This window comes from Oncorhynchus nerka, linkage group LG12, assembly GCF_034236695.1.
Source record: "Oncorhynchus nerka isolate Pitt River linkage group LG12, Oner_Uvic_2.0, whole genome shotgun sequence".
Taxonomy (NCBI): domain Eukaryota; kingdom Metazoa; phylum Chordata; class Actinopteri; order Salmoniformes; family Salmonidae; genus Oncorhynchus; species Oncorhynchus nerka.
This window is the reverse complement of record NC_088407.1, coordinates 60,242,218-60,266,563: the sequence shown is the minus strand read 5'-3', so window position 1 is coordinate 60,266,563 and position 24,346 is coordinate 60,242,218. Positions and strand designations below refer to the sequence as shown.

Sequence of the window (24,346 nt, the reverse complement as noted above, 5' to 3'; positions counted from 1 at the left end):
CACCAAACTGTTCCTGTATGGTTGGGAGGAGTTGCTCTCGAAGGATGTGTTGGTACCATTCTTTATTCATGGCTGTGTTCTTAGGCAAAATTCTGAGTGAGCCCACTCCCTTGGCTGAGAAGCAACCCCACACATGAATGGTCTCAGGATGCTTTACTGTTGGCATGACACAGGACTGATGGTAGCACTCCCCTTGTCTTCTCCGGACAAGCTTTATTCCGGATGCCCCAAACAATTGGAAAGGGGATTCATCAGAGAAAATGACTTTACCCCAGTCCTCAGCAGTCCAATCCCTGTACCTTTTGCAGAATATCAGTCTGTCCCTGATGTTTTTCCTGGAGAGAAGTGGCTTCTCTGCTGCCCTTCTTGACACCAGGCCATCCTCAAAGTCTTGGCCTCACTGTGAGTGCATCTGCACGCAATCTGCCTGCATTCCTGAGCAAGCTCTGTACTGGTGGTGCCCTGATCGCACAGCTGAATCAACTTGCTGGTGCTTGCTGGACTTGCTGGTGCTTGCTGGACTTGCTGGTGCTTGCTGGACCTTCTTGGGCGCCCTGAAGCCTTATTCACAACAATTGAACCGCTCTCCTTGAAGTTCTTGATGATCCGATAAATGGTTGATTTAGGTGCAATCTTACTGGCAGCAATATCCTTGTCTGTGAAGCCCTTTTTGTGCAAACAAATGATGATGGCATGTGTTTCCTTGCAGGTAACCATAGTTGACAGAGGAGCACAATGATTCCAAGCACCAACCTCCCATTTGAAGCTTCCAGTCTGTTATTCGAACTCAATCAGCATGACCGAGTCATCTCCAGCCTTGTTCTCGTCAACACTCACACCTGTGTTAACGAGAGAATCGCTGACATGATGTCAGCTGGTCCTTTTGTGGCAGGGCTGAAATGCAGTGGAATTGTTTTTTTGGGGATTCGGTTCATTTGCGTGGCAAAGAGGGACTTTACAATTAATTGCAATTCATCTGATCACTCTATAACATTCTGGAGTATATGCAAATTGCCATCATACAGACCGAGGCAGCAGACTTTGTGAAAATTAATATTTGTGTCATTCTCAACTTTTGGCCACGACTGTACTTTGATGTGACAGGCGGCTCTCGGGTTTATTTGATTTATTTGTGATTATTCCTCTTTATCCAGATGGAGGACTCACAGGCAAGGATGTGATTCCCACACAGGGCACCACGCTGGAGGCTCTTCTCAGAGGGGAGGGCTTAGACCAGAGGAACAACTCAAAGGACGAGGAGAGTCTCCTAGAGATCCAGGTGGGTTATAATGAAGTTTTAACCCAATAGCTTCTGAGCATAACAGAACTCCCTGGAACAGTGTATAAGGGGTAGGGCTGTCCCCAACAAAAAAAAATATCTTGGTCAACCGAGAGTCGTCCTGTTCTTTCAACCAATCCATTGGTTGAAATATTTGAACTTATTTGTCTATATATAGACAGACATACCCTGTGTGTTTGAATAAAATCATCTACATATGCACTGAGCTTGTCTACTTAGCCACACTGTTTGATTAAATAGTTAAGACACACAAATTACTCCAAAGAGCCTTATGGTCACACTGTATTAAAAAAAAAAAAATCTCCTCCCTACTGCAGCGAAAAGGCACCACAGCAGTGTTTATTGCAAAGCTGCAACATAATTCCAGCCATTTAGTTTTTCATGTTTCTGACTGAAAAGTTATTTTACCGAAGTCTCTAATTTCTTTAGGAGAAACATTCCCTCAACCCTTGTTTTCTTTACGTGAAACATGTAAGCATCGCATGCATGTGTCCAATATGGCCTGACCTATAGCCTATCATAATCATATTTTAAAAATGTGGTTATAACTAACTCCGAATACAGTAATGTCGACTGCTAAATGGATGTGGAGGACGTCTAAAAGAAAGTCGAAAACTGTGAATGTTTACTGGTTGCTCAGGAGGAGAAAGGGAAGTCAGATGTGTGGAAGACATTTGACTTAGTTGTGGGAACTACTGCATATCAAGAAAAAGGAGCGTATAGGAGTGAACGTTGTGAGTATTCTGTGCCAAACAGTTGCTGTTAGATTACAATATTATACTTTATTCTGACCATTTGAAACTGTAAGCAACAGTAAATAAGTGTACCAGAGAGTCTGCGAGCATTGCAAAATAAGTTTGAATATACATGTTATTCAATCATTGCACCCACACTGCTCGCGGGCGTCAGCGACTGTCTGCGTGGCTAGGCGCTAAACTAGAAGTCGGTTCTATTTGTGACACTCAACGCGGTGCAAATCCGGTGCCTCCCATCTCCTCATTGGTTTTTAGAAGCATATATCCACGTGGGTGATTGAAAGATGAACTTAAGTTGTAGTAATGCTGTAATGTTGGTTGTCAACTGCCATATTAAGTCCAAAATAATAATAATAAGAAGAAGCCTGAAGGAAGGAGCAGAACCTAATTCGGTTTACTGGGGCGGCAGCGTAGCCTAGAGCGTTGGACTAGTAACCGGAAGGTTGCAAGTTCAAACCCCCGAGCTGACAAGGTACAAATCTGTCGTTCTGACCCTGAACAGGCAGTTAACCCACTGTTCCCAGGCCGTCATTGAAAATAAGAATGTGTTCTTAACTGACTTGCCTGGTTAAATAAAGGTAAAATAAAAAAAATTAAAAAATAAAAATTACTGTTATCTGTGGAATTGTTAGAGTTGAGGACCTTGTGCATTTCAGGTCAAATATATCCTAGGACAAATTAGCTAGCAACAGCAAGCTAGCTAGCTAAATTGACAAATGTTTAATGCTTTTCGACCTGTCCCCATAATAATTCGTTCGGAGTTTGGTATTTTATTACGATCCCCATTAGCTGTTGCAAAAGCAGCCTGTGTGTCCTGATCGTGTCTGGTGTGGGGGAACAAAATCAATATGCGCGCGAAGGCGCACGCAGGCGGTTTGGTTAGCATGTAAGTAAGTTACGGTATTAAGACTAAACAGGATGCGCTCTCATAACAACATGATTTATTATTATAATGATGATCATCATAATTGTAATAACAATAAGGAAATCAAGAAAAAGGAGGGTATAGGAGTAAGAGCTGCATGCATATTATATAAATACAAATTTATTTTAGGGGTGACTGGTAGCCTAATGGTTAGAGCGTTGGACTAGTAACAGAAAGGTTGCAAGATTGAATCCCCGCACTGACAAGGTAAAAATCTGTTCTGCCCCTGAACAAGGCAGTAAGAATTTGTTCTTAACTGACTTGCCTAGTTAAATAAAGGTAACAAACAGGTAGTGTTAGATTACAATATTGTTATGCCGGTTTGGAACAGTGTAAACAACACTAAATACATTAAGTAATAATAGTCTGTTCCAACATGAACAAATTGTATAGCCTTTAATACAATTTAGCAAAGATTAAAAACACCCAAATCTGTGAAATTGCTTTATCCAACATTCTGCTGTTGCATGAGGCTTGGTGCTTACAGATTCAGTAGGCTATTAAACAAACACTCAGATCCTGCTTCTGCTGCCTATTTATCTTATTTCTGTAGATAGTAGTTTGCGAAAGTATTCACCCCTTGGCATTTTTTTCTATTTTGTCATTTGAGTTACACAACATTTACACAACACTTTGAAGATGCAAAATATTTTTTTCTTGTGAAGCAAACAAGAAATAATACAAAAACAGAACACTTGAGCGTGCATAACTATTCCCCCCCCCCCCCCAAAAGTCAATACTTTGTAGAGCCACCTTTTGCAGCGATTACAACTGCAAGAAGTCTCTTGGGGTATGTCTCTCTAAGCTTGGCACATCTAGCCACTGGGATTTTTTCCCCCATTCTTCAAGGCAAAACTTCTCCTGCTCCTTCAAGTTGGACGGGTTCTGCTGGTGTACAGCAATCTTTAAGTCATACCACAGATTCTCAATTGGATTGAGGTCTGGGCTTTGACTAGGCCATTCCAAGACATTTAAATGTTTCCCCTTAACCCTTTCACACGTACCATCACACGGGTGTGATCATTCTACAGTGGTCCCTGAAGCGTACGATCACACCCGTGTGATTAGAACGTTTATTTAGAACGGCCAGTTTCGAATGACTCAACAATCAGCATTTGAGCTAGCCTCACTTTTTTTTTTTTTTCAGAAACTATTTACCAAAACACACTGCTTACAAAGTTATGTCCAGAATGTAAGCAGTTTATTTTTGGATACAATGTTCAGATATTCACAGAAGTATCTATAGCATAACACAATCATGTAGGCTACATTTGTCCTAGTGCTAACTGAGGAAAGATTGACGCAACACAAGCGGTCATATTTGTGTAACTCTCAGCTGACAAACTACAATATGAATTAGCTAATAGCTATTACTATTTATAAATAATCACATCACGGGTGAGCTCACCACTGATCGAAATAATTGAGTAAAACACTTTCTAGAAATATAAAGTAATCCGACGATTAGTTTCAGCGTGCCCCCATGCTTCTTTTCCTCACAGAAACCAAAGATAAGAGATGAGTTTAGTCTGTTTTATAGGTTACACACCACACTTACCAGAAAGTTATTTTGTTGGCATTTACGTGTCACCATTACCATTAAAACATAATCAAAACCTATTTATTTCACTTACTTGCTGTGCTGTTTTTCATTTGTTCAGTCGTTTCATTCTCAACCAGGATTTCATCATACATGTCAAGCAGTAAAGTTTCAGCTCTGTCTGTCCGTGGCCTCTCTTCCCCATTGCGCACTGATCACTGTGTCCGTTTCCATCTTGTCCAGCTGTGTCTGTAACATTTCACATAAACCCTGTTTTCTTGTCTGCATCGAATTAGCGGTCCTTGTACTTAGCATCGAGGATGATGGCAACACAGTAAAGAGGCTCAGAGAGAATGCCACCGACTCGCTTGTTCACAGCCTCGAGTACTTTAAGCTTTAACCCCACGGCCTGTCGGCATTTTTCTTGAGCAGGCGTTTCAATGCCATGACAGAGGGTGTCATGTCTGCTGCAGACACAGTTGATGAGCTTATTTCTCTAGTCAGTTGTTTGAATGGCGCTAGGAGTGTTCATGTTTCAAACATGTTCTCAAATGCCATTGAAATGGCAGCAGCGGTATGAGAACCAGCACATTCTTGAGCAATACGGTTTTCCTCAGTATGAAATCCTCGTCGATCCACTGTGCTGTCAGACTCCGCATGCTCATGGGGCTGACATCGCTGGTTCAAATGTCTGTCATGAAGCTAATAGCAGTGACGCCCATAGCAAGTAGCTCATGGATGTGAATTTCAACAATACTGTGTAACTCTGGTAGGGCAACATCTGAAAGAGTAGAGCCTACACGGTAGTGTGTATCGGTGCTCGACCAGTCGGCGAAAGCCAACATCATCCACGACAGAGAACGGTTGATTGTCAAGGGCAATGAATTCCATTATCTTGGTTTGAATGGATTTCACCTTTGAGTTGTCTCGCTGAAATGAATTACTCTTTCAAATGACTGTTCGACTTGAACTTGTTTTTAATTGTTGGAAGTGTGCGATTGAGTATTTTTCTGCTTTAGTTCTGTGTAGCGCTGTATTTTCTGTGGCATCATTACATCATATACCTGCGTTTATATAGGTATGCACGTCAAGTTTGACATCGGTTTTGCACATCGGGCGTTAAACTAGACATCGGGCCGATGTTGGCATTTTTAGCTAATATCGGCCGATTCCGATATGCTCACCGTAGTTTTTATATCGTGCATCTCTAATATTTACATTACCTGACCATCCCAAGTAAAACTCATCTAGACCGAATAGGGTTTAAGGCATTGTTCTCAATATATGCTGGTTAATTTAGCTATTTTGCACATAGCAACATAGGGAAAGATGCCAATTCTATGGCGCGCTGACATAACCAACATGGTAGAAAGCGCATGTTAAAATACTATTAGATTTATTCGGAAAGTATTCCGACCCCTTTCTCTTTTCCACATTTTGTTACGTTACAGCCTTATTCTAAAATAGATTTTTTAAATTAAGACCCTATAATGAGTTTGCCAAAAGGCACCTAAAGGACTCTGACCATGAGAAACAAGATTCTCTGGTCGGAGTTCAATATTTTACTCTTTTACCTGAAGGCCAAGCACTACGTCTGGAGGAAACCTGGCACCATCCCTACTGTGAAGCATGGTGGCCCAGCTAGAGCCCGGACCTGAACCAGATCAAACATCTCAGATGTTGGATGCTCCCCATCCAACCTGATAGTGCTTGAGTAGATCTACAGAGAAGAATGGAATGAACTCTCCAAATACAAATCAAATGTTATTTGTCACATGCGCCGAATACAATTTCCTTACCTGGAAATGCTTACTTACAAGTCCTTAACCTCTTAAGTCGACCCTCTACTTTTTTGAACATTCTGTTAAAAATCGCGCAACATTTCAGCGCCCTGCTACTCATGCCAGGAATATAGTATATGCATTTGCTTAGTCTGTGTGGATAGAAAACACTCAGACGTTTAAAAAAACTGGTTAAATCACTGCTGTGACTTTACCAGAACGGCATTTACATCGAAAAGCACAGGAAAAACTGATCACTGAAAATGGGAAAATATATCCATGCGCTATTTGAACCCATTGATAAAGGTGAACCACAATTAATTGACTGAGGTTGCAGTACCTACAGCTTCCACACGGTGTCTAGAGTCTTGTCATTTCCCTTCGAGTTTTTTCTTGGTCAAACACATGCAGGACACCGTATCTCCTCCGGTCTAGGACCGGATATTTTCGTTGAGTTTCTAGCCGGACATTTTTCCAGACGGACAGCTAATGATCTTTACATCGCCTCCTGATGAATTTTATCGCTTATTAACGTTTACTAATACCTAAAGTTGCATTACAAACGTATTTCGAAGTGTTTTGTGAAAGTTTATCGTCGACTTTTTGAATTAAAAAAAATGACGTTACGTTTTGAAACTATGTTTTTTTCGTTTATCACACAGTCTACATATAACGATATCTAGGCTTTATATGGACCGATTTAATCGAAATAAAGACCCAAATAGTGTTTATGGGACATCTAGGAGTGCCAACAAAGAAGATGGTGAAAGGTAATGAATGTTTTCTATTTTATTGTGCGGTTTGTGTAACGCCGAAATGCTAATTATTTTGTTTACGTCCCCTGTGGGTCTTTTGGGGTGTTGCATGCTATCAGATAATAGCTTCTCATGCTTTCGCCGAAAAGCATTTTAAAAATCTGACTTGTTGCCTGGATTCACAACGAGTGTAGCTTTAATTCGATACCCTGCATGTGTATTTTAATGAACTTTTGAGTTTTAACTAATACTATTAGCATTTAGCGTAGCGCATTTGCATTTCCAGAGCTCTAGTTGGGACGCAAGCGTCCCGAGTAGAAGCAACAGGTTAACCAACAAAACAATTCAAGAAATAGAGTTGATTTAAAATATTTACTAAATAAACTCAATAAAAAATAAATGTACATAACAATAATGAGGCTATATACTGGGGGTACCAGTACCGAGTCAATATGTGGGGGTACAGGATAGTCTAGGTAATTTGTAGTGACTATGTATGCTCATATCGGCTACGGAGAGCGTGATCACACAGTGGTCTGGAACAGTGCCAACATCGTTTTGTGGTGTTAAATAGACCGCTACGAATAATATAGATAGTTTGGTCTACAGCTTATCATGAGGTATTTTACCTCTGTCGAGCAATACTTCAAGACTTCTTTAATATTAGAAAAAATACACACACCCCCGCCCCTTGTCTTACCAGAGTAGCTGCTCTGTTCTGCTGAAACACGGAGAAGCCAGCCAGCTCTATATTATCCGTGTCGTTGTTCAGCCAAGTCTCTGTGAAACACAAGATATGTTTAATGTCCCGTTGGTAGGATAGTCTTAATCGTAGAACATCCTGTTTGTTTTCCAAGGATTGCACGTTGGCCAATAATGCGAAGGGAAGTGGTGGTTTACATACTTGTGTGCCAAGCTTGTAGCGTCATACTCAAGAACACTCTTGGCCAGGGTTGGGCAAACTTTTTGGCACGAGGGCCACATTGGGATTTTCAAATTCAACGGCGGGATACATTTTTTAGGGGACCAATTGTTTGTTCAAATCAATTTGAGGGGGCCCCCTGAGTGGCACAGCGGTTTAAGACACTGCATCGCAGTGCTTTAGGCGTCACTACAGACCTGGGTTCGATTCCAGGCTGTATCACAGCTGGCCGTGACTGGGAGACCCATGAGGCGTTGTCTGGGTTAGAGGGTTTGGCAGGCTGAGATTTCCTTGTCCCATCTCGCTCTAGCGCCTCCTGTGGCGGGTCGGACGCCAGATGTACAGCGTTTCCTCTGACACATTGGTGTGGCTGGCTTCCGGGTTAAGCGGGCATTGTGTCAAGAAGCAGTGTGGCTTGGCTAGGTTGTGTTTCGGAGGACGCACGTCTCTCGACGTTTGCCTGTCCTGAGTCCGTACGAGAGTTGCAGCGATGGGACAAGACTGTAAATTGGGTACCACGAAGTTGGAGGCAAATGTTTTTTTATTTTTTTAACGTTTTGCGGGCCGGATTCAAGTGCCCGACTGGCTGTACTATGCCCCCCCCCCCGCTCAAGGCTTTAATCTCTGGCAAAGGTGCTTCAACAAGTAAAAGGGTCTGAATACTTATGTGTACTTATGTGTTTCAGTTTTGATTTTTTAATACATTTTTAAAAAACATTTCTAAAAAATAAGATTTTGCTTTCTCATTATGGGGTATTGTGTGTGTGTGTGTGTGTATGTGTGTGTGTAGGTGAGGAAAACCAATACATTTTAGAATAAGGCTGTAATGTAACAAAATGTGGAAAAAGTCAAGGGTCTGAATGCTTTCCGAAAGCACAGTAATATAACCATATACAATTGCAGTATCACATGTCTTAGGGTGATAAACTGTGCCATCCCCATGGTTTCTACAATGGATTTGTGCCCTGAGACACCGCAAATCAGACAGGTGTCTGGTGCACCATGAAACCCCCCCCCCCGAAAAAAAATTGTGACTGCTCCACTAAATAAATCTTGGTCGACCAACAGCCCATCGACCAGTCGCTAAATGGGGTCAGCCCTTATAAGGGCATACTGTCATAACGTGCTCAAATATGCAAATAGCAAGTATAAGAGGTTTATAGCCTTATTTTATTACAGCCATATATCCTGGACACATTTTATTACCTTATTTTATACTTCCTCAGGCAGTGTCTTTGACCTCTAGACAAGGGGGAGATCTCTCTATTCCTTTTTCTCCACAGAGGGTCTTGGAGGCTGACGCAGCTGAAGATGCTTACCATGACGATGAGGACTATGACGTGGACACCCCCAAAAAAAGACACAGAGGAAAAAGCAGGGTAGGTGATCCACAGTGACATACTGTAGTGAACTACTGCTAATGCACATGACTGCCCTAGTTAATAATTAATTAATGGATTCAGTCCCTCGCTGGTACTATATTTGCATTCATTATCCGGGCATCTGTGCTGTGAGGACTTCCTGTTATCTGAATACCACTCAGTGCTAGAGAATGAGCTGAATCAATTCATTATAATGCATCAAATCATCTTGGTACCATGGCTAAGTACTATTGTATTTATACTGACAGAATTACATTATAGATTAGTATTTTTTTCCCATCACAATCCAGTCATAAGCTTTAAAAAAATACCTGTCCTGAGAAACATTTCCTTCATACAGACTGTTACTATGACATTGATGACAATGGAAACCAGACAACCTGTAGCTATGAACTACCATCTAACTTATTACCCTGCCAGCCAGTTGAATGCACCTGTAGAAATTTGCTTATCTGTTGGCTGCTTTCTTTGCAAGTGAAATTTCACTTTTTATTTTTATTTTTTACAAAAATGTAAATTGTTATACAAATCACCTCCCCCCTTTCTATTCTCTCGTGTGTATCTTTCCACAAAAAAAAACTTTTAACAAATCATAGTTTCAACTAATGGGTAGAAATATATCCTAGCATATGCAGTTGTTGGCTGGCAGGAAAATGTCAGTTTGATCTCACGGGTATTAGTGTTTGCCTGTGGAAACACTCCTGATTGTGCTGGATCTGCCTTTATGAGGTGGTAACTTGTCGGTTGGACATTTTTAGTTTAGTATGATAAGGGGTTATACTGTAGGTTTCCTTTTCATTTGCATGACACTTTGTTGTCATGTACTTCTGCTTGCCACTTTCCTTGAATCACTGAGTCTTTATGGCTTCTGCTGGCTTAGCGCTGTGGTCTCCTTGGTCACCATGGTGATGGTTGTTTTGTCCCCACAGGGTCGGATTTCAGGCCGCAGGAGGACAGACATGGATGACCAGGACAAGCCATATAGCTGTGACAGTAAGTATATGAGTCAAATAATGATCAACCACCCTCGCATATCTTATCAAAAGGTGCATTATGATATCATCCAGTCATGAGACATTTGATCTCCATTTCAACTGGTTGGTTTTGTTAAAGACCTTCTCCTGAAGAGAGCTGATAGTACTACCATGTCTCTGCAAGCTAGTTAAACAGTATATTTTAATCAGAAAAATGGATATGGATTTCTCTGGTCTGGATGTTTTTCTACAAAGAGATTAGGTGCTGTGGTGCCTTCAGGACAGCATTTCAACGATCTAGCCATCAGGTCTTAACTCCAACTAAATGAAACCCTAACATTTCAGCACTATGTAGATAAGTCGTTCAAATCCCCCTTGGAGAACTCTCACATTTTTATCAGAGCCATGTGTGTTTCCACTTGCTTTTTAACAGAGATGAGAAGCACAGAGGAGACAGCGTTGCCACTGTCTCAAGTAGGCATGGCATTTGCATGTGGAAAACCTATGCAGGAGTTATGGATTTTCTGTTGTTGTGGTGACTTTCTGAGTGGGACATACTCATGCCCTTTTTTTTGTTAGTTTTTTTGCTTTGTGTTTTCTCCATTTCAGAGAGATGCCAAACAAAAGCACCAGTTAAACACAGCGACGTCTGGTATCTGGACTTGTTGCCTTTTACTGGTATCTTAGGAAATGTGGATTTGTTTGTAGTTGATTAGTATTCTCCGTGATCTTATTGGTGTACTCTATATATCCATTCTCTAAACAATGAGTCCATGTTGTGTGACTCTTGAAACACTTTTGTTCCCACATCAGGTTTATGTTTCTCCTGATTGTGTTCCGTATTACTGAGGTGTGAACCAGTTCCCTGTATTTTCATACCTTTCTCCAACAGATAAGCTAAGCTCCACCATTTGGATCCTATCAGTCTATTTACAGAACTCAACTTGTTGAAATTCTCAAAGCATGTTTTGTTAGATATGACCAGATATGACCTTATTTGGCAACCTTACTGAGCATACTTGAAGATGCGATTAAGCCATTGTGCAACAAAAAATGACATGAATGCTCATATGTTGAAAACATACTACCTGACACTACCAGTGTCCCTAATGTTGAAATCGATCCTAATGTTTTCAGTGCAGTGATGGGAACATTGTGATGTAAAGGTCTTTTTGAATTTTTACCAAATCCCTGCGTGTCTAGCTCTGAAAGTGGCACAAAGATGCAATACTTAATGTCTCTGTGTTGATAGACACATTCTAAGAAGGGAAGAAGTGAGTGTTTTTGTCTGTGTTTTGTGCCACCCCCCCAGTCTGCGGGAAGCGTTACATGCACCGTACAGGGCTGAGTTACCACTACACCCATTCCCACCTGGCAGAGGAGAGGGGGTCCGAGTCCTCCCGGTCACCCTCCGCACAGCGCTCTGACCGACACAAACGTAAGGCACGCAAACTGATATTCAAGGCCTCTAAAATGTCTCTCTTCTAGTTTCACCATCCACATAAATAGAAATACACAGAGAGCCAATGTGTGTTTTTAAATATCATGGCTATTCCTAGTATGCAGTTTGCATATTCATTTGAGCTTTGTTGCAGTCAACTAGCTAAAGTAGGGATAGCTGTAGGTGTAACAGTGCATCAGGTGTACCTGCGCCTCATGGCTAACCACCTCCCCTGGGCTAACCACCTCCCCTGGGCTGTCAACATGTGATTTCTGTCTTCAGTGCAAGTTCACAAGCCCCATTTTAACCAACAATGTACACGCATAATGTTTAGGTCAACCCTGTCTGAGGACTTTGAAAACACAATTTTTTTCATTTAATTTTGTTCATATCTAGCTGATCCAGCCTTCTGTTCATCCTCTGCAGGTCAGAAGGGTCCAGGTAGTACTGCCATTACCAATAACTACTGTGACTCATGCCGGTGCACCCCAGGCTCCAACAAGCAGAGGGGTAAATCTGTGGAGAGGGGTCCCTGCTCAGTCTGCCGGCGCTCCAGTGAGTACCCTGCTCTGCTACACAGCATCCAAAACCATGACTATGACTAAGCTGTGCTGTAGCTGTTATGTGCTACCATCATCCTGTCATCTTGTTGTTGCCAGCTGGCCGCCCAGAAGAGAAGGAGGACAGCAGGCCGTTTGCTGGGGCAGAGGAACTGTTTGGCACCACCTCGGAGAGTGACACGTCCACGTTTCACGGCTTTGAGGACGATGAGCTTGAAGAGCCCTCGTCAAACGGCAAGGGGACGTCCAACCGATACAGATAGAGAAGAACTTACTAGGTTTAAAGACTATTTTTAATATGGATAACCTCTGGCAAAAGTCTGCTGCTTCTTTTTAAATGTTTTTATTTAAAGTGATTATTTCAGGAGAGAAATGCAAGAAGTGTTATTTTGTTATCTACTGAACCTTGTTTAATAATTTATGAATGTGTTTTTTTTACATTAACTTTGAATGCAACTGAAGGTGTCTCTAGACAAATGACTTGCTCCCTATGTGAAATGGAAAGATTTTCTTGGATTATTTTTCCACTGGAGCGGAAAAGGCAAATATGTTATGAAAAAAACACTGGAACATGTGGATATAATTATGCTCTTTTTGGGATGATTTGCCAGAGAAAATAAAATCCAATAATTTATCTGAAATTTAGTTAAATGACAATGTCTGGATGAAGAATGAATGTCAACACAAACCCTTCCCTCGACTTGTTGATGTCACTAGAATCCCCCATGCAGTTTGGAAAGACTTCCACTGCTTCCCCCTCTGGATTATAATAATGTGAAACTGGAGTGGTGTGAAGCAGAGGATTGATGTGTGAATTAAACAGAGGGTTATACCAGAAGCAGGGCATGGCTAGCTGAAAGGTAGGCACCTAGGTCCTATTCAAACATAGTACAGTACTTTCTCATTTAAATACAAGGTGTATTCTTATTCCATCAGTTCATGCCTTGCATTTGCCATCAACAAAGATAAAAACAACTGTTGGTTTTATGTCAGCTATTTTGGAGTGTGTGTGACTCCACAATATGACACATTTGTCTCTTGTAGGAGTACCATGGCATGAGGACCCAGGGGGCTTTGCAGCCAGTGAGGGGTGAGGTTCAGGACCCTCAACTGGGCCTCCACACACCCCTTCACTGGGCCCAAAGACCCTATCCGTCTGACAGTCAGCCACCAAACAGCCATCCGTCCAACCGCTATGATGCCAGCCTGCCAGCGACCACATAACCTAATCCTCCCAAACTCCGATATTTTCTCTTTTTGAAGCAATTTCCCCCCTGAGAATGTATTGTTTTTCTCCTGTGTTTTCGTCCTCTACGGCTGTGGCCACCATGCCCAGCCGGCGGGATCCAATGTGACACTGAGACGTCATTAACTTCATCACTGTGCCAGCCTGCGACCCAGGCAAGAAACCAGCTCTGACAGCCATGATGACCCAGTGACCTCACTGGAACCACCCTGAACTTTAACCTCTGCCCCTGTCATAGCGGCGGTGCTGGACTTCCTCTGTCACTTATACAACAAAACCTCTGGACTACTTAGACATTCTCTTACTCTTTTTAATGTCACTTGAGCGGGCCAAACAAATCAAGAGCTTTCTTGAATCCCTTTCATCCTGAAGTTAGAATCGTGCTATGTTCCTTTGTTTTGAACACGATATTGACAGTTTGGGTTGTTAGTGTCATTTTGGTGAGAGGTGGATATTTTATTATTCTGTTTGTTCGGGCTTTGTTTATACCTCTGTCTTTCTACAATACCTACTTCTACTCAGGCGTATGATTTGTACTGCTGTTGATTGTTCTCTCTGCGTCATGATGCATTCATTGTCAGCCACTGTCCCCTGCCTGCCTTATGTGATTGTATCCCTATGGTTTAGTCATCACAATAACACCTTTAGTGATCCCAGCTTTAACAAATCCCAGTATTCTGAACTGTGCCCAACCAAGTTCACGGGCACATTACTCCATATTTTCTCCTTCCTCTGACTCACTTGTCAAATGTTTTTGTCCAGAATCACTTACAAGGCATGTGTGCATAATGCAAGGATAGTTGCTTACAATTGCAGAAGGAGTCTTTAAGCTGTAAAACAATGTTATTTTTGACATTTTGCTTAAGTGCTATATAGCTGCGTTTACGCGGGCAGCCCAATTCAGATCTTTCTTCTACTTATTGGTCTTTTTACCAATCGCATCAGATATTTTGTGTCTTAAATGTTGACTCTAGACACTCACTCACATAAACATTCTTAACACTGAATTCCCTCAGGGACCCGTTCATCCAGTTTTTAGGACTTCTAATGGAGAATTATTTTGGTATCAACAACAACCTCCCCATCAATTACTGTGTTTCCATGGTATCCTCAAAGGTCTTAAGTTAGTCATATTAAATGACAACCTGGTTGCTATTATGGTCATTGTTTTTCTCTCACTGGTGACGTCCTCGAACAAACAGCATGAAACAGTATACTTCCAACCAACACTTCATGGAAGTCAGTGATGTCTGGCTGTATAGAAACAAGTGTCATCACCACCAATCATGTACTAGTGCATAGCTTGTATACCTCATCAAAGAGTCAGACACAGCAATAACCCCAGAGCTCTTAGCAAGCCTTCCTGAGTTAGAAGGAAGCACAGGGGTCGGAATAGAGCCAAGAGATGAAATGGACTTGACCAGTCATTTTATCTTCAACTGTAAATAACTCAAATCGAGAGAATTTAAGTCTTTGTTAAACTATTTTTATTGTATTGAAAGAAAATAAAGAATGAGACACTGCCCTCTCTGGATATTTGGGGATGTTTTTCTGCAGTCCTATGTAACACTATTGTAGTCATTACAATGTTACCACATACTGTAAATGAGAGGTCACCATGTAGACAGAGGTCCAAAGGTATTATTTGGTGCCCACAAGATATCAGGTGCATGGGTATTTTACATTGATAATAGTCATCTTGCTGTTTGAGAAACTAGAAACACAAATTCCCTGGATATGTTACATGCATAGTAATGTGCCCATACCATAACATGTGCTTTTAGATAATGGAAATCTATAGAGTTGATTTATATACAATGCACTCTGTACACTATTGTGTTTGTGCCGACAATATTTTTAAACACTGACTCAATACATGAAGCATCTCTACCTTACAGTCAATAGGTTATCAGTTTATGATAATCATAAATATTAACCAGTGTACAGTGTATTGCAGCATCTCTACCTTACAGTCAAGAGGTTATCAGTTTATGATAATCATAAATATTAACCAGTACAGTGTATTGCAGCAACTCTACCTTACAGTCAATAGGTTATCAGTTTATGATAATCATAAATATTAACCAGTACAGTGTATTGCAGCAACTCTTATTGAAATAATTATCTCAGTATTTCAAGAACTTGGGACTATAACGTTCTATCTGAAAAAAATATGATTCTGATATAATTGGCTTTAAAGTTCCCAACCCTTTGGTCTAAGCAATTTTTTATTTTTAACTTCACATGAATTGTGGTATTTAGATCACTATATAGATAGAGAACACTGAACAGAACTGTCAATAACTGAATTTTGACAATGCAGATTGAACATTATAGTACCTAGCTCTCGATTTGTCTTTCATATTGTCTCTGGCATAACTGTGTATGCAACCAATAAACTTTGATCTGAGTTGAACATGTGCCCCCTCCCACCACACAAGGGAGTTGTTGTTGTGCTGTGAATGATACCCTCTTCTAGCTCAGGACTTTGGGAGGGTAGAAGTGGTATGTACTGTATGTTCCAGTTCCAGGGGTGGATGCAATATATCAGTCAGGTGTATATCATGAGTTTGTCCTTTCAGCAGTGATGCTCCTGTTCTGTTCAGTGGTGGGGCTCGAGGGCATTTCCCTTTTGTGTTTGAAGATAGAAGAGGATCAAGCAGCCTGCTGGGTCTTTGTTCACGTGACTTTTACTCCCCAGCTCAGACTCCCTAAACTCCATTCCGCCAGAGCATTTTCCCTAACAAGCATGCACACTGTTTGGCAAATATAACAATGGCTTTGCAACATGATGAGCACATACACATCTCTCTGACCCAAAGACTGGACTATGGATAAATGACTGAGCATGTAGGTAATGGTTTACATTGACACTCATGCAACAGAAAGGCTAGTACTGAATAAAACTGAATTTCTTAGGCTGTTAAACGTTATACTGTAGGACACCTCTGCTTGCGGGGTGAAATGAGGCCCTGGTCTCAATGGGTTCCCCTGGTTAAAGAAGGTTAATAAATCATTTGACATTAAATAAATATTCCTGCCACACCTGTTAGGGCAGGGCAGGCCACCATGTTCCACAGAGGTTGTGCATGGTTTTTACTCTCCATTAGATGGTAGTGATGCAGGGCTATTTTCATTAGGGGCCTGTAAGGCATGTGAATGTCACTTAAGTATCTCTGCGACTGATCAGATGTGGCACTTATTTGGCATGTATCTGCTTGAATAGGTCCAGAATAATATGTAAACCCCATGATGCTGTGTAAAATACTAAATAAGGCTGAAATCACAAATGTATAAACTCATTGACATTATTGACATTTTCCATAAGGGATAGGGTTTTGAAACATTATAGCTATCTATATTGATTGAATCAAATGGTAGGTGTTCTAGAGTGTATGATCGTCTATGTAAAATACTAGAGCTTTCTTGTCCAGGTCTCCTTTGACAAATAAGCCGTTGACCTCAATTGGACTTCATGATTTCAATCAATAAAAATCCAACCACAGCATGAATCGCTAAACAAACAAAATGTTTTGATGAAACATGCAATGATTCATTGTAGATTCTCTATCAAGGCCTTATACCTACTCTTGGAATGTAATGAAGCATGGAGAATTTCCCTCAAAGTTACTTAACCGGGCTTCTATAATAACAATTATAATACCTTAGATTTATGGGCAAATAAAAATATATTCCCAATCACTGCAAAAAATAACAGGTTTTAAATTTCCATCAGTGAACAGGATTATGCGGTGTACTGTATAAGAAAAAATATGATATAGATTTAGATAGATATAAAAAAGAGAGATTTGTTATCCTGCTGTCTTTATTGCTGACTGCCTAGTGAGGGCAGATGAAAATGTATAGATATGTATATACCCCATTATGACTCTTTGAGCTTGTATGTCGCCCTACTGTAACTGTGTGTGCCTATACTGTATGCATGCCATGTAGTGAGTGGGTCAAGGCCCGCCCTGGCTGGCATGATCCATTCCTCTGTGGTTCTGTGAGTATTCCTAACCCCAGTTCTGCATGGTACTGTCTGTAACCCTTCAGAAGAGAGCCTCCTGCCCCAGCACGCCCCTCTCCCCACATGGTCATGACCCCTCCAGGGGTGTCTGTCTGTGCCCCTCCTGCCCAGGCAGTGTCAGGAGGACTGCATCAGCCCTGTCAGCCGCTTGCCCGTCAAAGACTTTCCCTGGAAGATGGAAACAAACCTTAGTGGCTCGGTTTCTGAAAAACCATGCAGTCTGTGTACATTGCTGTGCCAAGAAAGTACTTAGACAAGCTATCCCTGCCAACATGTTGAGCACTTACCTGTCCTTTTCAGATTTAAAAAAAAAGAAATGCAAGTAAAAGACCTCTGTACTACTAGCCTTCACAATCATTTTGACCTTGAAAAAGGTCTTCGTTGGACCGCGTGCCTGTGTCACAGCCCTAGTTTCTGGTAACTTACCACACTGCGGGTGAACTTCTCCAGGGAGGTACGACGGCCCTGCTCACTCTCTGTCTGTGACTAGAGGCAGGGTGGTGTGGAGGTTGGGTGGGGGTGAGAAACGGTGAGAGACACGGGGAGGGGAGGAGATGAGGGAAGGTTAGAAGCGTTTCAAGGCAAAACACATTTTAGGCCATGAAGCCAGAAGCAGTGGCTGTGGTAGAGAAGCTAGGGACCAGGCCAGCAGGGGGGAGTGCCTTTTCAGGGGACTAAATAACACAGGGATGCTGCTCACCAAGAGAAGATGATGCTTTGATCTGCTGTGGTGCTGATCATCCTAGTACACAGTATAACAGCACTTGCTTTATTTTCTGTTTTAGAGAGCCATGATTGTATGTATAAATCTGAAGGAGTCAAAGAATATAATAAGTGACAAAAATAATCAAGCAAAGGTAAGCTAATGTCTCAGTTTAGATGTAAATGGAGATATAGTATCTGTAGAAAGTGTAGATTTTATTATAAATGTATCCTCATCCAAAAAAGGATGGAGTGCTTTCAAACATATTTAGTAAATGCACAATATCCCAGGTGGAGGGTGCGACTGATTAGGGTTAGTTATAGTAGAGCTCACCGGCTTCTTTCTGGCTAGCAGGAGGTCCTGGTAGATGTTAGATCTCAGGAAGCGTGCATAGCTGTCACTTTTCATCAACTTGAAGATGTGCTCCTGGAGAAGAGGGAAGAGGTGGTGGTGATGAGGGGTGGGGGGTGGGGGGGGGGGAGAGAGAGACAGGGAGAGTTGAGATTATGTAAGAAGGCACGGGGGAGCTGAATGTTAACCATGCGTGCTAACATGGAGGGACTAAGGGAGGGGAGGGAGAGGTACGAAGGGTGGGAGGGAGGAGTCTCCAGAGACAGGGCTGAGTGAACACAGAGCCATCCACGCTAATGCACCATCAGGCCGTCACCATCAAACAAAGCTAATACAGTTTGAACCTAAGGAATCTAGGATGAATGCATGGGCTATTCATAGGCATTACTCGGCCCATTAGGCCCTGGCTAACCTAACATAGCAGGCCTAAAAAGACAAGTGAGCTGAGTTTCCACATCCGTTTTTCAGAGGAAAAGGAAGCTAGGTTGAATTAACTGTATCCCTGAAAGCCGAATGCATTCGGTTGCTTGCAACTACGCTAAGGGTGGGCCCTGGCAACCACAGATTCTTCACCGCTATTCACTCACTTCCTTCACACTCCATCTATCCATCCACACCCCTCTCAGCCACTAATGTGCAGGGGGTTTACTGTATGTGCAGTAGTAGCAGCAGTATTGACTGTGTGTGTGGGCGTGCGTGCATATGCGTTTGTGTGCATAGGGGAGGTTGTGATACATACCTGTGCGTCCTCATAGCTGTATCGTCCAGGGTCTTGGAGGTTATGGCTGGTGCGCTCATAGCTGTGGGAGTCCAAGTTGATGGAGCTGGGCGCTCCCTCTGCCAGGAACTCATGCCAGATCTCCTGGGCCCTGGTTGCCACGTTCTCCAGGGGCCTCCGCTTCAGGTCCTGCACTGCCAACCAGAACCTAGCCAAGGGGCACAGGGAGGACACAGCCAATAGAGATCAGTGTCTGCAGCATTCACTTCCCATTATTATCTGCCAGGAGAGGAGAGCTCCCCCCTGTGGACATTCAGTGCAGTCATTCCCTTAATCTCATTACCGCTACTCAAAAGTCTCTATCTAATGGCCTGGGGAATTGAAATGGATGTGAAACAGTAGAATGAAAGAGGATAGTGACTGTGTATCACTGTGAGCTGTCCCTGTAAGGCTCTATCTCTCACCGGAGGTTCTCTGAACTGAACTCCGACTCCAGGAACTTGAGGAACGCTTCCTGCCCTGCTGGGTCCTTTAGGGCCTCCTCCAGAGAGAAGCCCCACTTCTTCACACGGTGCTGGCTGGGGTCCCGGCTGCTCACAGGGAAGAATGGAGAGAGACAACCATGATGCCTTTCAGACTTAAAACAGACCTGGTTAACTGTACATGATCTTCCCACAATACATACACTACCGGTCGAAAGTTTTAGAACACCTACTCATTCAAGGGTTTTTCTTTATTTGTACTATTTTCTACATTGTCGAATAATAGTGGAGACATCAAGACTATGAAATAACACATATGGAATCATAAAGTAACCCAAAAATATATTTTAGATTTTACATTCTTCACATAGACACCCTTTCCTTTAATGACAGCTTTGCACACTCTTGGCATTCTTTCAACGAGCTTCACCTGGAATGCTTTCCCAACAGTCTTGAAGGGGTTCCCACATATGCTGAGCACTTGTTGGCTGCTTTTCCATTACTCTGCAGTCCAACTCATCCCAAACCATCTCAATTTTTGGTTGAGGTTGGGGGATTGTGGAGGCCAGGTCATCTGATGCAGCACTCCATCACTCTCCTTCTTGGTAAAATAGCCCTTACATAGCCTGGAGGTGTGTTGGATCATTGTCCTGTTGAAAAACAAATGATAGTCCCACTAAGCCCAAACCAGATGGGATGGCATCTCGCTTCTCCTCCATGTTTTACGGTGGGAAATACACATGCAGAGATTATCCGTTCACCCAAACCACGTCTCACAAAGACATGGTGGTTGGAACCAAAAATCTCCAATTTGGACTCCAGACCAAAGGACACATTTCCACCTGTCGAATGTCCATTGCTTGTGTTTCTTGGCCCAAGCAAGTCTCTTCTTCTTGTTGGTGTCCTCTAGTAGTGGTTTCTTTGCAGTAATTTGACCATGAAGGCCTGATTTACACAGTCTCCTCTGAACAGTTGATGTTGAGATGTGTCTGTTACTTGAAGTCTGTGAAGCAATTATTTGGGCTGCAAGTTTTCATCATAGTTTCATCATAGCACTTGATGGTTTCTGCGAATGCAATTGAAGAAACTTTAAAAGTTCTTGAAATTGTTCATATTGACTGACCATGTCGTAAAGTAATGATGAAATGTAATTTCTCTTTGCTTATTTCAGCTGTTCTTGCCATAATAATATAGGGCTACCTTCTGTACCCACAAATTAACTTTTAAGAAGGCAACCTGTTAATTGAAATGTATTCCAGGTGACTACCTCATGAAACTGGTTGAGAGAATGCCAAGTGTGTGCAAAGCTGTCATCAAGGCAAAGGGTGGCTATTTGAAGAATCTCAAATCTAAAATATATTTAGATTTGTTTAACACGTTTTTGGTTACTACTATGTGTTATTTCATAGTTTTGATGTCTTCACTATTATTCTACCATGTAGAAAATAGTAAAAATAAAGAAAAACCTTTGAATGAGTAGGTGTTCTAAAACTTCTGACCGGTAGTGTGCATTACATTGTGGTTGTGGATGCTGTTGAAAATGTTGATTGCATAGGGAAAGAAAGAGGAGCTAGCTATTGGGCTATCATGTCATTTCAGCCAGCACCTGACAGCACCAACCCTCTGCCTGACCTCACCAGTCATTTGAAGACTGATTGTGTTGACTAGTGATGTCTGTGCATGGTGTCCATGGTGCCTATAGCCTCACGCTGCCTCCCCAGTGAGCCCACCTAGCCTCCAGGTCCCAGAAGGTCATGTCATCGCTGATCCAGGGGTTGGACGGTTCAACGGTTGACGCCAAAGGATCGTAGACCATGAACTGTTCTGTGTAGCCCATGAGGCTGTCTGCTACTTTGGACATTTTCATACAGTGTCTGTCCAGCTGGATGTTCAAGAAGGAAATCTGAGGGAGAAAATAATTAATGATGGCGGAATACGATAGTACCCCCATTACTCAGAAGTGAGCTGGAGTTATGAATGAGACAGACAGACAGCAGGAGATAATGGATAATGGCGGTGATAGTAATGACCTGTCAGGAGCATCACAGTGTGTTACCTCCTTCTGCACGTCCTCTCTGGTGGGCTTCCTGACCGGCTGGGACGGGAGGGACTGGTGGACTGGACTCTGAGTCTGGGTGTCGTCTGTTACCCCATACACCGACTGGACAGGGACAGAATGGATATACATGTCTGGCACGCGCCGCACAGAACATATACATACATACACCATCAGAGAGACCCTACTCACCACTAAAAGCCTTATTCCTTACCTTTTTCACCCTCTGTGGATTCTTCTCTCTCCGGCACTTGCGAATGTCCATCTCTGTGGTATTTACACAGCCTGGCTGTAAGAGAGTTAGTTTCTAGGTCAGATTATAGTGGGTCACCAGGCAGTATCCTGCCCTAGCCTGGAGGCTAGACTTCATTCAACATTACAACCACAGAGGAGTTGGATAATACAGAACCCTGTCTAATTCAGGCTAACCCAGGCCACACTATACAACTAGACTGATAGAACCCTTTATTGTTCTAACAGTAGAGCCTATGGGACTTTCACTGTAACACTCCCTGTCCTCTCATCACCTCCTCTCTCCAGCCCTCCCTCAGTCCCCAGAAACACTACCTCCTCTCAGCTCACCACCAACTCCCCTCAGCCCTCAGCTCACCACAGGGCGATGGACGTCCCAGAATGCCCTCTCTTGGCTGTCCAATATCTTCCTCTCAACCTTGTCCTTCTTCCTGTCAATCCTGAGGGTAGACGACAGAGGACAGAGACAGGTAAATACTGAGGGTAGGGGACAGAGGACAGAGCCAGGTTGATACTGAGGGTAGGGGACAGAGGACAGAGCCAGGTTGATAATGAGGGTAGGGGACAGAGGACAGAGACAGGTTGATACTGAGGGTAGACGACAGAGGACAGAGACAGGTAAATACTGAGGGTAGGGGACAGAGGACAGAGCCAGGTTGATACTGAGGGTAGGGGACAGAGGACAGAGCCAGGTTGATAATGAGGGTAGGGGACAGAGGACAGAGCCAGGTTGATACTGAGGGTAGGGGACAGAGGACAGAGCCAGGTTGATAATGAGGGTAGGGGACAGAGGACAGAGCCAGGTTGATAATGAGGGTAGGGGACAGAGGACAGAGACAGGTTGATACTGAGGGTAGACAACAGAGGACAGAGACAGGTAAATACTGAGGGTAGGGGACAGAGGACAGAGACAGGTAAATACTGAGGGTAGGGTACAGAGGGCAGAGACAGGTAAATACTGAGGGTAGACGACAGAGGACAGAGACAGGTAAATACTGAGGGTAGGAGACAGAGGACAGAGACAGGTAAATACTGAGGGTAGGGGACAGAGGACAGAGACAGGTAAATACTGAGGGTAGACGACAGAGGACAGAGACAGGTAAATACTGAGGGTAGGAGACAGAGGACAGAGACAGGTAAATACTGAGGTTAGACGACAGAGGACAGAGACAGGTAAATACTGAGGGTAGGAGACAGAGGACAGAGACAGGTAAATACTGAGGGTAGGAGACAGAGGACAGAGACATGTAAATACTGAGGGTAGGGGACAGAGGACAGAGACAGGTAAATAATGAGGGTAGGGGACACAGGTAAATACTGAGGGTAGGGGACAGAGGACAGAGCCAGGTTGATACTGAGGGTAGAGGACAGAGGACAGAGACAGGTAAATACTGAGGGTAGGGGACAGAGGACAGAGACAGGAAAATACTGAGGGTAGACGACAGAGGACAGAGGACAGAGACAGGTAAATACTGAGGGTAGGAGACAGAGGACAGAGACAGGTAAATACTGAGGGTAGGAGACAGAGGACAGAGACAGGTAAATACTGAGGGTAGGGGACAGAGGACAGAGACAGGTAAATAATGAGGGTAGGGGACACAGGTAAATACTGAGGGTAGGGGACAGAGGACAGAGCCAGGTTGATACTGAGGGTAGAGGACAGAGGACAGAGACAGGTAAATACTGAGGGTAGGGGACAGAGGACAGAGACAGGTAAATACTGAGGGTAGACGACTGAGGACAGACACAGGTAAATACTGAGGGTAGGGGAGAGATGACAGAGCCAGGTTGATACTGAGGGTAGACGACAGAGGACAGAGACAGGTAAATACTGAGGGTAGGGGACAGAGCCAGGGTGATACTGAGTACACAGATAGATGTGTCACTCTTATTTAGAGACCCGAGGAGGGTAAAAGCTCGAAGTGTAGGTCACAACCTGTCTCGTTGCTTCATCAAGCAATCTGTGGTATGGCCGCTGGTAGGGTACAACTCTTACATAACTGACATTTTCTGATAAGTGCTTGGTGGCCTATTTCTCTCTGAATTTAGCAGAGCTTAATGTATAATCTCTTACCTCTACCTAACAACAGTAAATACTTAGTGCTCAGAATATAATAATTTGGAAAGGTTCATCGTGACCTTTTTTAATTTCCTGATATCGTGTTGAATAGAC

The 24,346-nt window shown here is 42.9% G+C and overlaps 2 protein-coding genes across 5 annotated transcripts in view; one reads left to right on the top strand and one right to left on the bottom strand.

Moving 5' to 3' along the window:
* Window positions 1–15,115, top strand: part of LOC115138485 (zinc finger protein DPF3-like) — a 50,554-nt gene extending 35,439 nt beyond the window's left edge. The window contains exons 4-10 of one of the 2 annotated variants that reach the window (XR_003864956.2): window positions 1,155–1,279; window positions 9,262–9,357; window positions 10,290–10,353; window positions 11,647–11,772; window positions 12,202–12,330; window positions 12,435–13,195; window positions 13,380–15,115. Coding sequence is in view for 1 of the 2 variants with exons in the window: in XM_029675369.2 (XP_029531229.1) it covers window positions 1,155–1,279; window positions 9,262–9,357; window positions 10,290–10,353; window positions 11,647–11,772; window positions 12,202–12,330; window positions 12,435–12,598 (704 nt within the window). In the remaining variant the exon portion in view is untranslated. Of the gene's footprint in view, window positions 1–1,154; window positions 1,280–9,261; window positions 9,358–10,289; window positions 10,354–11,646; window positions 11,773–12,201; window positions 12,331–12,434 lie in introns of both variants that reach the window. The other variant, XM_029675369.2, reaches the window with a different exon arrangement.
* A 26-nt stretch (window positions 15,116–15,141) lies between these two features.
* LOC115138484 (regulator of G-protein signaling 6-like) overlaps window positions 15,142–24,346 on the bottom strand; it is a 58,955-nt gene continuing 49,750 nt past the window's right edge. Inside the window, exons 9-18 of one of the 3 annotated variants that reach the window (XM_029675366.2) lie at window positions 22,532–22,613; window positions 22,136–22,210; window positions 21,922–22,026; window positions 21,596–21,768; window positions 19,848–19,973; window positions 19,405–19,591; window positions 18,648–18,740; window positions 18,312–18,353; window positions 18,038–18,097; window positions 15,142–17,779 (exon numbers count right to left, since the gene is read on the bottom strand). In XM_029675366.2, coding sequence (XP_029531226.1) covers window positions 17,729–17,779; window positions 18,038–18,097; window positions 18,312–18,353; window positions 18,648–18,740; window positions 19,405–19,591; window positions 19,848–19,973; window positions 21,596–21,768; window positions 21,922–22,026; window positions 22,136–22,210; window positions 22,532–22,613 — 994 coding nt within the window. In that variant the 3' untranslated portion in view covers window positions 15,142–17,728. The remainder of the gene's footprint in view (window positions 17,780–18,037; window positions 18,098–18,311; window positions 18,354–18,647; window positions 18,741–19,404; window positions 19,592–19,847; window positions 19,974–21,595; window positions 21,769–21,921; window positions 22,027–22,135; window positions 22,211–22,531; window positions 22,614–24,346) is intronic. The other 2 variants (XM_029675368.2, XM_029675367.2) reach the window with 2 other exon arrangements.